The sequence below is a fragment of the Ictalurus furcatus genome, chromosome 6 (assembly GCF_023375685.1).
Source record: "Ictalurus furcatus strain D&B chromosome 6, Billie_1.0, whole genome shotgun sequence".
Classification (NCBI taxonomy): domain Eukaryota; kingdom Metazoa; phylum Chordata; class Actinopteri; order Siluriformes; family Ictaluridae; genus Ictalurus; species Ictalurus furcatus.
The window spans coordinates 23,596,586-23,613,103 of NC_071260.1; the positions used below are offsets into that span (position 1 = coordinate 23,596,586).

The following is a 16,518-nucleotide window of genomic DNA, read 5'->3' on the forward strand; positions in this document are numbered from 1 at the left end:
AAAAACGCACTATGGTTAATAGTTTGAAGGACAAGGGTTCTTGTCACAGCAATTTCATGTCATGCTAATTAATTAGCTAATGTGTAGTTTGGAGAGATAAAAATAATTGTGCTGGTTAATGGGTGATGAACCTATACCCGATTCAACTTATTAGCCTTAAGATGCTCATCATTTTACTTTCTTTGAAAATAGTCTTAAGGTGCTTAGCATTGTATTTATTGTTGTTTTCCAAATTAAATACTGGTAGATGTTTCTTGTATGAAAAGACGCATTTGTCAGAATCTCTCCTTCTCTCACTCACTTTATACTTGAATTTGAGCTGAATCAGTTTCTCGAACTGAAATAGATCTATGTTTTTTGGAGTCGATTCTCCTGTGATCGATGAACCGCTTTTTTTTTTTTTTAAAGAATCGACTCGCGTGTTGAGTGAATCGAAACATTGCAAATCCTTCAGCATGCGCCTGCGTGCGTGAACAGGAGAACTTGGCAAGAGGTCGCGCGCGTACGGGACTAGCAACAACTCATCCATGCACAATAGCTACGCGGTATCTAACAGAGTCTTAACCGCGGGCACAGCTTCGCTTTTCCAAAATGGCCGTGCGTGTTTAGACGGTTAAGAATCTCCTTTCACCATCAAAAGTCCCGTTGTTTTGGATTAGAGTCAAACGAGGAGCTATTTCGACGAATTTCCCCTCCTGAGAAGTCGGTCTTGCTGGAGAAGATCTTTTCCCCCGACGGTGGAGCTCGGCGACGACGCCGGTGGCTGAGTGTGTGTTTCGAAAGAGACGTTAAATTTCTGTATTTCAATTAATGATTAAGTAAAGAAGGCTGCTAAATGTTTGAGGTGCTTTTAGCTCCTGGGGCTAGCTAACTAACCGACATGGACTGTCCCGACGGTTGGCAGCGCAGAACTGTCCCACTGTTTATAGCTAGATAGTTAGATTAGCTACCCAACTTTACTCTGTTTAGCCGGTGAGCTAAATTCGAGCTAAAAGGAGAGACTGCAGAAATATATTTGTGACGCCGAGATTTTAGCTAACGTTTTAGCTAAGTTACGAGGACGCAATGCACGTCAGTCACAGAGCAAGCTGGCTAATATTCACACAGCGCCAGTGCGAAACTGTAGTGCTAGCAAGCTAGCTAGACGGATCGATTAACTTTGCCGAAGCTAACGAACTTAACGCTGCGTCCAGGGAGTCGGCGTCAACACCGAGCTAAAGCTGTGCGGAAATCATGTACTGTCCGTCCACATTGCTGTGCCAAGACTCCGGTGTTGGACTGTCTCATCCTCGCGAATGAACTTGGATATTCGACTGGAAAAAAGAGGAGGAAACTAATCAGCCGGGAGCAGTGGGGCCTGTGTGACTCCTGGGGGTGAAAACATGACCGTGTGCGGCCGGGTGTCGGTCCTGACTCTGGGGCTTTACGCCGTGCTTCTCCTCAGTCCTGTCGCAGGTCAGGCTCTTCACCTGTAATACAGCATCTTTCCTCTTATCACTGAATGTTTGGAGCCTAAAACTGGCCCAAACGAATGTATATATGTGTGTGTGTGTGTGTGTGTGTGTGTTTAAAACACTAATATTGTTTACAAAATATGATTCTGACACAAAATTAGACACTAATATCTCCATCCTCTTTCTGGTGTTCTCTACTCTTGGGCCTATGGCCTAGTTCCTTAAGGTCACTTTCAAGGATTCAGTGAATGTTGCTGACAATATCTGATGGATATTACTTATAAATATAGCATTTCTTATTAGTAGGTGTAGTAGGATTTCAAGCGTTGTTTAAGCATCACTCGGTTGTAGTTATACTTGGTTGTCCCTTTTAATCCGAAAGTCGTTTCCTGTCTCTAAGCTTGATCCTGAGCGGTAGAGCGTGGCTTTAAGCCGGAAAACTGGCCCAGACTGTATTGATGTGGTGATCATAGATTAAGGTACTAGACAGCATGTGTATCGTACCGTTACGTGATTCGTCATGACTTTATAAATGAGATCATCGCAAGTCTTACTCACAGTTCTGATGACATTTAGTCCAAGAGTGAAAATAACCCCTTTTTATTGTAAAACATGAAGCATATGAAGGCTCCATGTACGCACGCAGTGTGTACTCCTGAAGTTCACCCTCGCCACTGAACACGAGGAATGGTAATGTTGCGTAAAGGTTATATAATTGTTCACAAGAGTATGTCTGAACGCTTGAGTGAAATCGGTTTGGGTTAACGCGGTCTTTGTGCAGTGCACCATTCAGTACGTTTACATGGACAACAATAATCCGATATTAACCTGATTAAGACAATACTCTGATTAAGAAACTAGCATGTAAACAGCGATTATTGATTACCTTAATCCGACTAAAGTCATACTTGAAGTAAACACAAATCGAATTAAGACGTGTAGAGTATTCCTGTTTTAGTCGCATTATCGGAGTGCATTATAGACATGTACATACCTTAATCACAGTATTAACGTTGTGTGGGAGTTTTCACCGCATTTTACGACAGGACACGTACACACACGGCAGCGCTCAAGCGTTTGACGGCAAAGGAGAGAGCATGACTGCGTCCGAAATCGCGTACTTACCTTCTATATAGTAGGTGAAATAAATGTATTTCAACTACTGTATAGTAGGTAAGTATGTGTATTCGGGATTCGGACGCAGCCCACAGCTTCAAGCAGTCGTCTGTTTGCACGTATAGCATGACTGACAATTAACTGCACTTGAAGCTTTCTTAAAATTAAAAGTGAAACACCCAAAACTGTATACAGTACCATAACGAAGATGAACTGTATGTTGATACAGTGAAATTCTGGAGGGAACGTTGGACGGCGTGACGTGGGGACGTGATGTGTGCCGTAACTCTGTGTTCTATAACATGTAAAACCTGAACATTAAAGGAATATTATAAAAGCGACTAATATAAAGACCTTAATCACAATATTGTCTTATTCAGAATAACGTCAATAATTAGATTATTGCTGTCCATATAAACATAATGTTTGTTTAGTAACTGTTATAAACGTGTTGAATATTATGTATTGAGTAGCAAATTCCCAGACACTTGGTTTGTTTTAAGCTTCACTCCCAACACAGCTTTCCAGAGGTGTTTCTCCTGTTGTACTTCAACGGACTCGTAGCATTCTTGAGGTTACGTAGGGCAGCGTGTGTGGTCGTTGATCACAGTGAATAAGCGTGACGGTGGCGCTCAGATCGGTGTAATTATTGCTGAAGTGCTAATGATACACAATCGATTTTCTGGAATTGAATTGTGTTGAGAAACACATGGAGATCAACGAGCAGCTCTGAGGCAGTATGATGCAGGTTTGCTTTTTGTTTGGCAAAAACTCAGTTAGGCATCAAAGCGACCCGTTCTATCTACATCCAGTATTTCATTTTGGAGTAGAATCAGGCTCGCTCGAGCCTTCAGACGCAGTCGCACTAATGCTATCAGTGTTTTAGCCTAGACTTTGATAAGTGTCTCTCTCGGTCTCTGCAGCGCTGCAAGGGGACTGAAGACAATGGAGAAAGGCATCCTGAGAGTCTGTTTCAGTGAATTATTTTGGATTAACAGGAAAAAGAAGTAGATTCCCAAGATGGAGAAAAGTCAGTTTATTGTGAGAGGTCAGGCTGTTATGTTTCGTAATCTTTGCTAAAGGTCATTCATAAGAAATCAGTGTATTTTGGGGCTGATTTGATTTCTATACGACTCGGATAACACCAGTTTTGCAAGCACTCTGTGGCGATCTTAACATTACGTTCTTGGAACTGTGCTCTCATTTCATATCTCACGGTTATCTCTGTAAAAACCTAGATTCAGGGACACAAATGCCTAAAAATAAAATCGTAATAAATATGAGCTTTACGTACATTTACAAATAATCAGATCATGTTAGTTTTATTTCAGCGCTTTTGCTTTGCTTCGTCCTGTCGATATTTTTCGAGGTATTGGATTAATGACGTTTTTATTCCAGTGCGTGAGGCAAAGTTGTCCTTGCATATTCTTGTTCGTTGAGAGAAGGCGCACCGGCTGATCTCAAGAAGGAGAATAAACTGAACAGTTATTCTTTTGTTGACCTTTGACCTTTTGGTAGGGAGAAGAAGCCGATCTGAATGCAGTCACGTGCCGTCTTCTTTAACAGCTCAGGCGGTTGCCTTCCTCACTGCTGGTTGATGGCATAGTAGGAAGCCCTGCACGGATGTGCCACTGCTGTGATTATTCTCCATCACTTTCAGACCGTGTGAGTGAGAGCAAGGGAGAGAGCCATTACCCTGTCTCTGACTTGTCGATTCAGCATGAAGCCGCGGCTCCTGTTTGCAGTCTGCTGAGCCCGGCAGAGCTCATTACCCTCTGCAGTGAGGGAAGAGGCCAACACACATTAGAGCTGTCAGATTTTCCCAGAAATGCAATTTGAATGGTGAAGTTAGGAATGTACCAATACACTGGTACAGCAGGCCAAAACTATTAGTCATATTCGAGTGTGTACGTCTTTGCTTAGGGAACAAATTGCACAAACTGCTGTATGGTATTCTGTAGCGGTGCATTATGGGTTCATGTGGGACAAACTGAACAAAAAAACGTCAGTGGTTTTTAGTTTGTTCATTAACATGGCAGTGTATTAGGTGCTTGCGTGGTGCGGTATGATGCATTTACAGTTTTATTCATTCATTTATTGTTACATTTGTTTTATTCTGGCGGGAGTGGTATTAAAACACAATCCCAATAGGACAAAAAACCCTATGAAACATTTTCTTTATACATGATGAGGCTGGACTATAGACAATATTTATATTATGCCAAAGTAAAGATATCATGGGTCTTTTCAGTCATAACATATATTTTTGAACCAATTTTTAAGATTTCCCCTTCTGTGTCAAACCTAAATATTTCAATAGATATTGTGTGTTGCGGGAATGTCTTTCAATATTAGTATATGATATTTTTGCCTGTAATGGCCACCCCAATTTACCATATGTATCACAATATTTACATTTTTCCATCAGAACTATAAAGTCACATTGGAAAAACCCTACAATTAGAATTTCATGTTATTTTTAGTTATTTATATTAATTTTATATCATGTTACTGCAATGTGGGTGATCACTTGAAGCCAAAAAACATTTGATTTTATACCACAATGTGGTGAATGCTCGAATCTGATTGGTCAGAAGCTGTGAATTATTTTTGTATAACAGCACGGATCAGAAAGTATTTCTGGCTGTAACATGAACGTTAATATTAATATACAAACCCAATTCCAAGTAAGTTGGGATGCTGCGTGAGATGTAAATAAAAACAGAATGCAATGACCTTTAAATCTCATAAACCCATATGTTATTCACAATAGAACATAGAAACATATCAAACGTTTAAACTGAGGAAATGTACCATTTATTTAAAAAAAAAAAAAAAAAGGTCATTTTAAATTTGATGGCTTCAACACGTCTCAAAAAGTTTGGATGGGAGTATAAAAAGAGTATCTTAGATAAGCAGTGTCTTTCAGAAGTAAAGATGGGCAGAGGTTCACCAATCTGCGAAAAACTGCGTCTACAATTTGTGGAACAATTTCTGAATAATGTCCCTCAACGTAAAATTGCAAAGACTATGAATATCTCATCATCTACAGTACATAATATCATCAAAAGATTCTGAGAATCTGGAGAAATCTCTGTGCACAAGGGTGAAAATCAATATTGCATGCTCGTGATCTTTGTGCCCTCAGGCGGCACTGCATTAAAACCAGGCCTGGTTCTGTAATGGAAATCACTGCATGGGCTCAGAAACACCTCCAGAACTCATGGTCTGTGAACACAGTTTGCGGTGCCATCCACAAATGCTGGTTAAAGCTCTATCATGCAGAGAAGAAGCCATATGTAAACGTGATCCAGAAACGCTGCTGTCTTCTCTTGGCCAAAGCTCATTTAAAATGGACTGATGCAAAGTGTATAACTGTTCTGTGGTCAGACAAATCGAAGTTTTTAATTATTTTTGTAAACCATGGACACCGCGTCCTCTAAACTAAAGAGGAGAGGGACTATCTGGAGTTTTTATCAGCGGTCAGTTCAAAAGTCTGCAACTCTGATGGTATGGGGTGTATTAGTGCCTGTGGATTGGGGAGCTTGCACATCTGGAAAGGCATTGTCAATGCTGAACAGTATATACAGGTTTTAGAGCAACATGCACTTTCATCCAGATTCCATCCCATCTTTACTTCTGAGAGACTCTGCCTCTCCAAGATACTCTTTTTATACCCAATCATGTTACTGACCTGTTGCAAATTCACCTAATTAGTTACAAAATGTTCCTCCAGCGGTTTCTTTTTAGTAACACTTACTTTTCTAGCCTTTTGTTGCCCCGTCCAAATTTTTTGAGACATGTTTTGGCCATTAAATAAAAAAAATTACCTAATTTTTTCCTTAAAATGGTACATTTCCTCAGTTTAAACATTTGATCTATTTTCTATGTTCTATTGTGAATAACATATGGGTTTATGAGATTTGCAAATCATTGCATTCTGTTTTATTTACATTTTACACAGCGTCCCAGCTTTTTTGGAATTGGGTTTGTACTTATTCTATTACGTTATTGTTACTAGAGTAACGGCTCATACACGGACTTTTACGGCAGATGATTCACATATGACTTGAAAAACGTGTTTAACAAAGTAATGTGATGTGGTGTTAAGATTTATGGAAGGATTCTCCATCGTAAGCGCTTTGTAGGGTTTATCAGCACAGGAAAGTTTTCAGGACAGGACCGTCTTCAGTTACTAACGCTTTCCGGTTTCCCAGTAAAATGTCAGCGAGACAGAAAAAGAGCGAGGCTGGTGAGGAAATGACTGTTTATCGTGGCTATAACATCAGTTGGAACATGAAATAACTTGTCTTTTGGACATTCCACAACATTAAATCTAACTATAAACTGTTAAAATATGTGTGACGCTTCATATATTGATAAATTAAACATTGTAATCGTTGGCAAATTTGCTGTGGTAGAAGTAGGATAACGCACTCCAGTCCATGCTGTTATTTGAAAATAATGCACTTCGGGGGGGCAGCAGCACGTCTCGCACCACGTCTCGCACCCCCCCAGCGTGGTTTATTTTTGTATAACCGTACATATGTATCGTATTGTCATAGAACATCAAGGCTTTATTCTGTCTTTGTCCATCACGTTAAAATGGTAAATATTGCTCGGCCACATGTAAAACCACGAACATTGGTTAAGAATGCCCGTACTAGTCTGTTACACACTCTATGCTGCAGTGATCATTTGTTAGAAACAGTTAACTCTTTAAATGACTTTAGAGTGTGTAACTGTATGAAAACGTTTCCTCGCATCGTTCAGAGAACATAGGGTTAAAGAGAAATTACACACAAGGAACGCTAGCCTTGAATTTTTCCCTGCCCTATAATTACCATAATATGCTACATATTTTCATCTGGGATGAATTGTTATTCCTGTTCGAGTCTTTCTGTCTCTCATATTGCTGACTGAAAAATTCAGAAGAGTATTAAAGTGAATCCAAATTAGTCTAGACTAAAATTGTACTTTGATTTTTTTTATTATTATTTTGTTAGTCAATTGTACAAGAAGTCTCAAAGCTATGTTTTATTTCTCTCTCTCTATCTCTGTGTGTGTGTGTGCGCGCGTGTGTGTGTGCATGTGTGTGTGCGCGTGAGAGCACACGGGCAGCCTGAAGAAATTTGTGTGTCTGTGGGGTAGGGCAGGAAGCAGTGTTTGAGCATTGGCTGCACGCTCTCACTGCGTCATGCTATGCCATGTTTTTGATTTGTACTCTGATTGTGCAAAAGAATGCTCAGGTCGCTAGTTCACCGAACCCTGCAGTCCTTCCTGTTTAAAACTCGGAGTGAACGCGTGTGTTTCGTGTGTATGCCACCGTTACTGCGTGGAATTGATTGGCTTTGTGTGTGCTGTTGTGAGTATGTTGTAGGAGTTTGCAGGATTTCTAACATGGTGAAAGCAGACTTTAACTTTATTTCATGGATGTTGGTTGGATCTCCTCTGAGGGCAGTTAGATAGTCTAATCAGCAGTGAGTGTGGGGTGTGTAGGGGGGGGGGATGTCTGGTGTGTACAGTGTGGTGCTCTGTAGCAGCAGGGTTTAGACTAAACAATGTGTCTCTCCCTGGCTCCATGGCAGGCGGGGTAGCGAGGGGGGAGGACTGTGTCTTTGGGTGAGGGCGGAGGACATTCCCTTGTGTTGACGCCGAGACACGCACACTATTTCACCAACAGCTGAAAAAGATTGAAAAGGTCTCCTCTGTTTTTTTCCTTTTTAGTCATGAAGTCGTAGACACCCTGTCATCACCTTGTGAACACACTTCACATGACTGAAAAATGACAGCACTATGGAAATATAAAGTAAACTGGCCCTCTTAAAGCACTGAGGTCATCTGCTCTTTTGTCTCCCGTTTTGCTCCGTTTTTATTTTCTCCTCTCCCTCCTCTGTGTGAACTCTTGGTTCTTTATAAGCCGTGCTTGATCCTAAGTACCGTATTTTTGCCGGCTCCTCCCGTCATATACGAATCTAATACAATTATAGGCAGTGCTGCTAATTCCTGTAAACATTCAGCCCACGCGTTTTTGTAAACACGCTCATGCGTTCTCCCACTCACTCGCATGCTGCCCACTATGAAATGGTGTGTGTCAGTTTGGCTTGTGGCCACAGTAACTGCATCGCTCGTCTTTCCCAGCTGCCCCTGTCTGCCTTTGTGCTGGGCTTCAGAGGCTCGGATCACTTTACACTCACTGTGACATGAAGAAAAAAAACAGATGCCAGGTTAATCTCTTGAGTTGATGATGTGTTGTCCGTGGAAGCGGGGAATGAGTTTGATTGTGTATATTTCCTCAGCTGGCGCTGCTCTTATCAAGGCTGCACTGCAGTATTTCTCCAAATTTTACTTCTTTCCCTCCACCCAGTCCTCTGACACTATTTTTATGAGGCGATTTCCTAATCTACGGAAATACACACTCGGTCCTGTCCTTGTCGGAGATGGGGGGGTGACATTTCAAAACGGGCCTCCCGTAGACCCCAGATAGAGATTAAGCTGCTTTTAGCCCCTGAGAGGAGAGCCGTGCACACAGGCATGGGAGTTGCATTAGGAAAGCTTGGCAGAGTCGGCAGGTCATGCAGGGGGACGTGAGCCGATCTTTTGCCAGGAGCGCACACATGTCTGGGTGGCGAGAGGCAAGTACAGAGTAGAGAGCTGGAAGTGGGGCGTATTTATAAAGGGCTATTTCAAAACCTTGGCATTGCCCTCTGTGGTCAGAGGCTCAGCACTAAAGCTTTTCAGGCTGTGTTTTGCTCTGCCAGCCGCAGTCGCCTGACTGACCGCAGCCGGTGGAACAACTGACTAATGCTCAAACCTGTAGGCACGTTAAATTCCCATGATCTGGTTTTACTTGCAAATCAAAAGTGGGAAAGCACCAGATCTTTTCGGCATGGGCTTTTTTCTTGAACAGAGACAGGTTTGTCTTGAGAAGGTTTTTTTTTTTGTACAAAAGTAGACTTGTATTTTATTAGAAAAATATTAAAATTGCTCCAATTTGATTGTTTTGGAAAAAAGTAGTAGCTTGGCCAAGTTTGTGTTTTTGTCTTTTGACAAGGTTTGTCAAGCTTGTTTTGATTGGAATTGCAGTTTGCTAGCACAAGTTTAACTTCAAAGATAGTTTAATGCAAAGGGAATTGAATAATAAAAAAAAAAGCTCATTTATTTTTTTTAATGTGTATTTAATGACCATCCAATTGTATTGATCATCCCCTGCACTACAACAGCTTTACTTACGTTTGTTGCTACTTAGCATTTTATTGTGCATTGTCTGTGTCTGTAATTTGTTATTTATCAACTGCTGTGACAAAATTTCCTTCAGAGGTCAATAAATCTGTCTGTCGTTTAAAAACACGTCCATCTGTCTCACTCACTCACTGTCGTTGTTTGTTTTTTTTTTTTTTTTTTTTTTTTTGGTTGTTTTTTTATGCCTACCAAGTGGATTAGAAGCAGAAGAGGCCCTATTTTTCATTAGTCCATCCAACCAAAACTATTCAACAGATTCCTGATTTGTCTAGGAGTTCATTGCCAAATTCCTGCTTCTTTTGACTTGTTTAGCTGGTTCATGTATTCTTTCATTGTCCTCTGACGTTCCCACAGTAAGTTTAGCTTGTTTTCCGTCTTCACTCTACAGTGTGTATATAGGAACGTGCTGCAGCCGAAGTAGCGAGGTTTTTGAATCTGTTAATTATCTGATGGGTGCACAGGAGCGTGGTTGGTTAGTGTCTCCCTCTCAGTAACAGTTGGGAAAAAGAGCCAGTCGCCTAGTTACACTCCAGCCAACCGTGGGTTTTTTTTTTTTTTTTTTTATGTAATGGAAGCTTCTCTGAGCAGGTTCCCATAGTGACAGCAAAAGAGCTGTAAAAGGGTGCGGCTGCGTTTCACAAGATGGAAGAGGTTTTTGGTGTTGGTCTGGTCTTTTCTTTCTCTATACAAAACCCTCTTACATGTCTGCTTGGAAAACCTGTTGGTGCACGTTCAGCATGTTTTTAACACCCCAGTGCACATTTACAAGCCACTTGACCCTTTGTGGTGATGATCTTCTTCCTAGCTTGCCGTAGATGAACAAGTCTGCAGATTGCTGGTCTGAGTGGTCGAGCTAGCACCGATTGATGGAGATGGAGAACAAGACGCTTTCTGTCCAGCAGAGATCAGTGCACATGTTAATATCAGCATCAGTATTTTTTACATGTCTGACAAGAGGATCTGAATGTACAGGTTCTTCAAGGCCATTTCTTTATGCAGGGGTAGTCCTGGACTTTCACAGACTGATCAGCGTTCAATTATGCACCTCTTTCTTCTAGTGGCTGATGTTGGGATTCGGATACAGCAAGATGGACGTAGATTAACGTGAAAGACAGCCAGCAGCAGTCGGCCCACTCGGGGAGGTGAGGTTGTAAATGTTGAGTAGTCTCAGTCCTGTCCTGTTAATTGATTCTCGGAGATGATGCTCGTGTGTAAAAGTGCTGCTTTGTTGTGGCCCGAGTTTTTAGGGGACGCGTTTCTGGCCACAATCAGAAGGAAAAACACACTTGGTTGTCTTTTATACTTCTGACTCTACAAAGCAAACATGTTGCTTCCAGACATCCAAAAAAGGCATTTCCTGAGGGCTTGTACTTTGCGAGGTATGTTATAAAAGACTCACAGCTGGCATTTTCTTTGATGAGCAGTAGCAGCCAGTCTGGATCTGCTCCTTTTCTCTGCACCTCCTGCAGAGCTGACGGCTTTAGAGCACAGCCTCCTCATCCAGAACAGCGTGGCGTCTGAGGGGCTATAGACTCTACGTCCTAGTGCCATACATCAGCACCTCCAGGCTCTGCCTGGCATTTCTACAACATGCCTTTCTGTCTCCTGTGTTATCATGTGTCAAAGATGTGGAGAATCCTCACATATTCATCAGGGGTCTACAAATCACCAGCCCGAGGACAAGCAGATTTCAAATGATAAATGAACCCAGAAAAAACACGCACTCCTGATTGACTTTAGCATTATGTAGCTATGTTTAAATTGATTGCACTTGACAGTGGAATAGATGGAACTATAATGTGGGCTTCTGAATCCCACTACACACATTGATCAAGTTGCAGTATGGATGTCAGTACAATGATTTTTACTAGGCGGATTAATTTGCTGACAAAACCAAGTGAAATAAAGTGCAACGTAAAGCTAGACTTTTCTCTTTGTCTTATGGAACTTGGGAAGATTTTTGAGATTTGTATTTAGGGTTAAGATGGTTTTTAAAATCTTAAAACCATAACCCTGTCATTTCAAATAATCTTACCCCAAGCATGTATGAAACAAGGAAGTACATTTCTTAAACCTTCAGAGCTCAAACAAAATGCCCCATTCCACTTTCAGACCTCAAACCCATTATAACCTCATGTCCTCAAAAAAAAAAAAAAGGCAAACCAATTGGGATCAATGTATTACAAATAAACTTCATGAAATCAACCCTGTTGTTGGTAGAAAGCATCTTTCTACTTGGATCATTGCTGGTACCATATTAGCTACACCCATTGCCGAATAGGCCAATCCACACTCACAAGGACCTGTTAGCGGGTGAAGAGCCTCCTTAGCATTACCAGCATTAACATTCACCAAATACATGGAGAAACACATAACACTAGTAGCATAACACCAACACTGAGGAAGGATGATATTCACTTTTGTAGCTGTCGTGATGGGTAAGGATAATTATCACTCGCTGAGTTACTGTTTTCCAATGAATACATTTTCGAGAGCTCCCTGCCTAAATATCACTAACTCAGCCAGGCATTTCCAGCAGTTTTAACGCTAACTTGCCTGTAGTCATTTGGTTTCCTCGCCTCAGGACTCTGACTCCGTGGTCACAATCAAAAGGTCAAAGCAACGAACATTCACTTTGAGGCGAGTTCAGAGTCGAATGATGACGTCAGCAGTGCAGTCTGCAATGTGATTGGACAATAATTTAACATGTGTTGGTCACTTGTGTGAATTTGTTTTTTTATCCAACACTTTTATTGGGTAATTTAACAGAATGTGTTGAAATAGTAATACATACAACGTGTGTAGGATATTAATACATCGTTTCTGAGTGTGTACTGTCTGATGCGTGTTTTCGGAACAGAAGTAACGTAGCGAGTAAATGTGTCCCGTGCCGCGCGCAGACCAACTAATCGATAATGAGATTCATCGACAATGATTTTCGTAATTGATTATTATCGATTTTATTGATTAGTTGTTGCAGCTCTAGTCTGTATTAGTGCACTAAACATTGCTAACTAGCTTACCATACATTGTTACAATATGTTAGCTACCAGTTTTATTTTTTGGCTGGTTGGCTAGGTTACCATGCAACAGAAATATGGGACTGGGCACACCGCTGCTTTTACTTGCCTGTGAGGCAGCTAATGCATGTATGATCTGTACAATTCAAGAATTTGACTGTTGGATTGTTTTATGAGAATATTTACTAGCATTCGTACATTTCAGTCATTAGATCATATCAGTGCTTGACATCTCCTTAATGATTTCTGCAGGTTTGCCAGCTTGTGTTCTGCCCCCCGACTTAGAAAGTATTTAAATTTGTTTGTGAAAGTGTGATGATCTGTTGTAAGGGATCTGGCTTCACCCCATGGTTAATAAGCAACATTGTTCAAACACCGTACTGCGCTCATAATACCCATATCTGTAGACGTAATGCTGTTCTGATGTGTTTGGAAATACGACTACATGTCCACTGAAGTTTCCAAGTGAGATTTCTTTTCTTTCCTTTTCTTTTCTTCTCCTTTTCCTTCAGAATATCTCCCAGCAGTGTGTCTTGGAAGAGAGACTGTTATTTTGATTGGATAAATTTAATCTCATTTGAGCTTGTATACTGAGAGCAACACAATTCATTCTTTTTTTCCCTTTCATCTGTGTATTTTGCTCACTTCATAAATTGGGTTGTCATCCCTGTTTGCCATTTGTTTTATTATTCAAGTGAGTGTGTGTGTGTGCTTTGTGTGTCCAATGAAAAGTGTATAATTCAATATGCTGTCTGGAGTGTGTTTGCATTTTGCCTTGTATTTGTTCTGTCTGTCTGTGTGTGTGTGTGTGTGTGTGTGTAATTTGCAGCTTTTAGTGAGCTGTGCGACAGTAAGAGACTGTAGTTCCTGTCTGTTAAGCAGACACACCAGCCAATTGTATTTTCCCCCTCTGCCTTTTTTTTTATCTTTTCCTTTCTCCCCCTCTCTTTTTGTTCTTTTTCATGTCACAAATGGCGTCGGCAGTGCCGAAGGGAGTCTACAAATACTCATTAGTGCATTACTAAAGTTTGGAGTCCTGCCAGCAAGTCCATGCAGCTTTCTTTGTGAACTTGGAGCGGGGTGGAGAGGATTGAGGGAGCGAGGTGGGGATTCACGGGGTAGGAGGAGCAAGACGGAAAAATAACTTGTGAACCCCCACTACTGTGCAGATTTGGAGTTATGTAGACCCAGATCCTCTTCAGTGATTGTTAGTATGTAGATCTGTTCCTTTCTGAGTTGGTATGAATAATGCTCGATAAAGCCCTTATCCGGTGTATTGAGAGGCTGATGAACATAGTTTGAATGGAGTGAAAGAGAGAGAGAGGTGCAGGCATGGGGTTTGCTGCTGTCATGAAGACCTGCAGGTAATTGGATTCAGCCGCGTCAATCAGGGGGAGAAGGGCAGCCGCTTGCCATGGAGCTCAAATTTCAGTCCATAAAGCTAGACAGCAGGCTCAGCACCAGCTTCCTCTCTCTTCTATTGCACACTTATTCTCTGCCAATGCAAGCTGTGCAAAAATTTTTTATAATAAATAAAAAATGACTTCTTTTCTCTATTAACAGAAGGCTCATCTCAGTTTTGTTTGGGTTTGGTCATTTAACTAAATCTCTCATGGCAAGTTAGCACCTTGCATGGCAGCTCTGCTACCATTGGTGTGCAAGTGTGTGTGTGAATGGGTGAATGAGACACAGTGTAAAGCGCTTTGGATAAAAGCGCTATATAAGCGCGCCATTTACCGTGTTCTTTTTCGGGCAACAACGTTCTCTTCCGTTATACGAAGTGTTACGTAAACGTACTTGAGTACAGTTTAAATCCTTTTAGTACCTAGTATAAAAATGCCAAGTGGAATGCAGGGAAAGTTTAAAACAGCAGCATATGTAAGCTTGACTAAAAACTGTTCTGGTTGCAACACTATTTCTGGGAACACTAGGAGCAAGGCGGGATTACACCCTGGATGGGATGAACAAATTACAATATATTTATCACTGCATAAATATCAAACATTTAGTTTAGTATGTGACTGTCACTTTGAGCGTGGCTTTAATTTACCCGAGTTGTTTTTATGTAGGAATATAGAGGCTCGTCCTCAGTAGTAACGTGTATAAAGGGCTGCTTGCTGCAAAACCGCATTCTCAAAGGTAATTCAGGCGTCGTTTTATGTTGAGGTGTACCCCATCTGGTTTCATCGTAATCCGACGATCCCTTTTGTCATAATTACATCTTTCAGTGCGTATATGCTAGTGGAAAGAAAGCCTTCTGCCATGCTGAAGCTCCTTCTTCAGTGACTGTTTGTTCTTTGTGCCTTTTGGTCTGCCTTGAGATCTTTTTGTAGTCCCTTCACATCTTTTACTTACACCGGTGGGAGTTGCAGGAGGATTTAGGGGAAAGGAACGCTATCTTTGATCTATTTCTGTGACCTGGATTACAGTGCAGCGATATAAAACACGAGCCGTTTTAGGATCAACTCTGACATTGTTACTATAGACCCAGATCATTTCTGCACGGTGTCTCTTTCTCACATGCGTTTGATGATTGCGCATTGTCTAACTGCGGTTGGAAAGTGAGGGGACGACCCCCCCCCCCATCCCCATCCTGTCTTGTGCGAATCCAATTCTAATCTTTTGTTTGAGACCGTGATCTGAAAACATTCACACGGCAATCATGGCCTCCAGTTCTCCTTCACTATCATCACAGGAAGAGAAGTCAAACATCATAGCGTAACAAGGTGGAGAAGGGGAGAAAGATTTAGTGATGAATTGAATATGAATCAGCACTTTCGCTCTAACGTGTAAATGACTAGGCCTAATTCGTGTCCTTTAACTTTTGCAGTCTGACATGACACAAGGTTCGCTGACCTTTTTGTTTTCAGTTGTTTTAGTACACAGTGGCCTTGAGACACTGATGAGCCATCAGTAAAACACAAGAAGTTACAGACAAGCTGTGTTCAAGCTAATATCAGGTCTGACCTGAAATATAGACAAACTGTGATCTTTTTCTTTCTAAAAGCTATGATGGTGATGTTAATGATTTACTTTGCATATTGGTGTAAATAAAAAACCAAATGAACACAGAACAATAATGTGACTGCTATTTTAAATAAGCTAAGACAGTATTCTAGATGGAAAATTCTCCCATGGTGGGTGTTCATCCGCACACCCAGTGCAAGGACGTCAATTTTCTGTACCGCTTATCCTATACAGGGTCGTGGGGAGCCTATCCTAGGGAAGGCGGGGGACACCCTGGAGGGGGTGCCAACCCATCGCAGGACACCCATTCACACACTACGGACAATTCGGAAATGCCAATCAGTCTACAACGCATGTCTTTGGACTGAAGAGGAACACCCCAAAGCATGGGGAGAACGATCACACGCCGCACACACAGGGCAGATGCAGGAATCGAACCCCCAACCACGGAGGTGCGAGGCAAACGTGCTAACCACTAAGCCATCATGCTCCTCCCAGCGCAAGGACGCATCTTTGAATATAGTCTTTTATATAACATGAGGGTTGTTCTCCTGTAATAGATGTTATTTTGGTGTAATGGTGTAGTGTACTGCTTCCTCTTGCAATTCCTAAAGTGAAGAAAAAGGCAAGCTGACAGTCTGTAAAAGTCTAGCTTTTTCCAGCCAAATGTAAAATGCTTCGCTGGTAGTTTGCCTGGGTTATGTTGCAAATTAGTTATT

At 41.4% G+C, this 16,518-nt stretch overlaps 1 protein-coding gene across 1 annotated transcript in view; it reads left to right on the forward strand.

The window, feature by feature from the left end:
• The first annotated feature begins 368 nt into the window (after positions 1–368).
• Positions 369–16,518, forward strand: part of bmpr2b (bone morphogenetic protein receptor, type II b (serine/threonine kinase)) — a 60,607-nt gene continuing 44,457 nt past the window's right edge. The window contains exon 1 of the mRNA XM_053627208.1: positions 369–1,455. Within this exon, the coding sequence (XP_053483183.1) occupies positions 1,383–1,455 (73 nt within the window). The 5' untranslated portion in view covers positions 369–1,382. The remainder of the gene's footprint in view (positions 1,456–16,518) is intronic.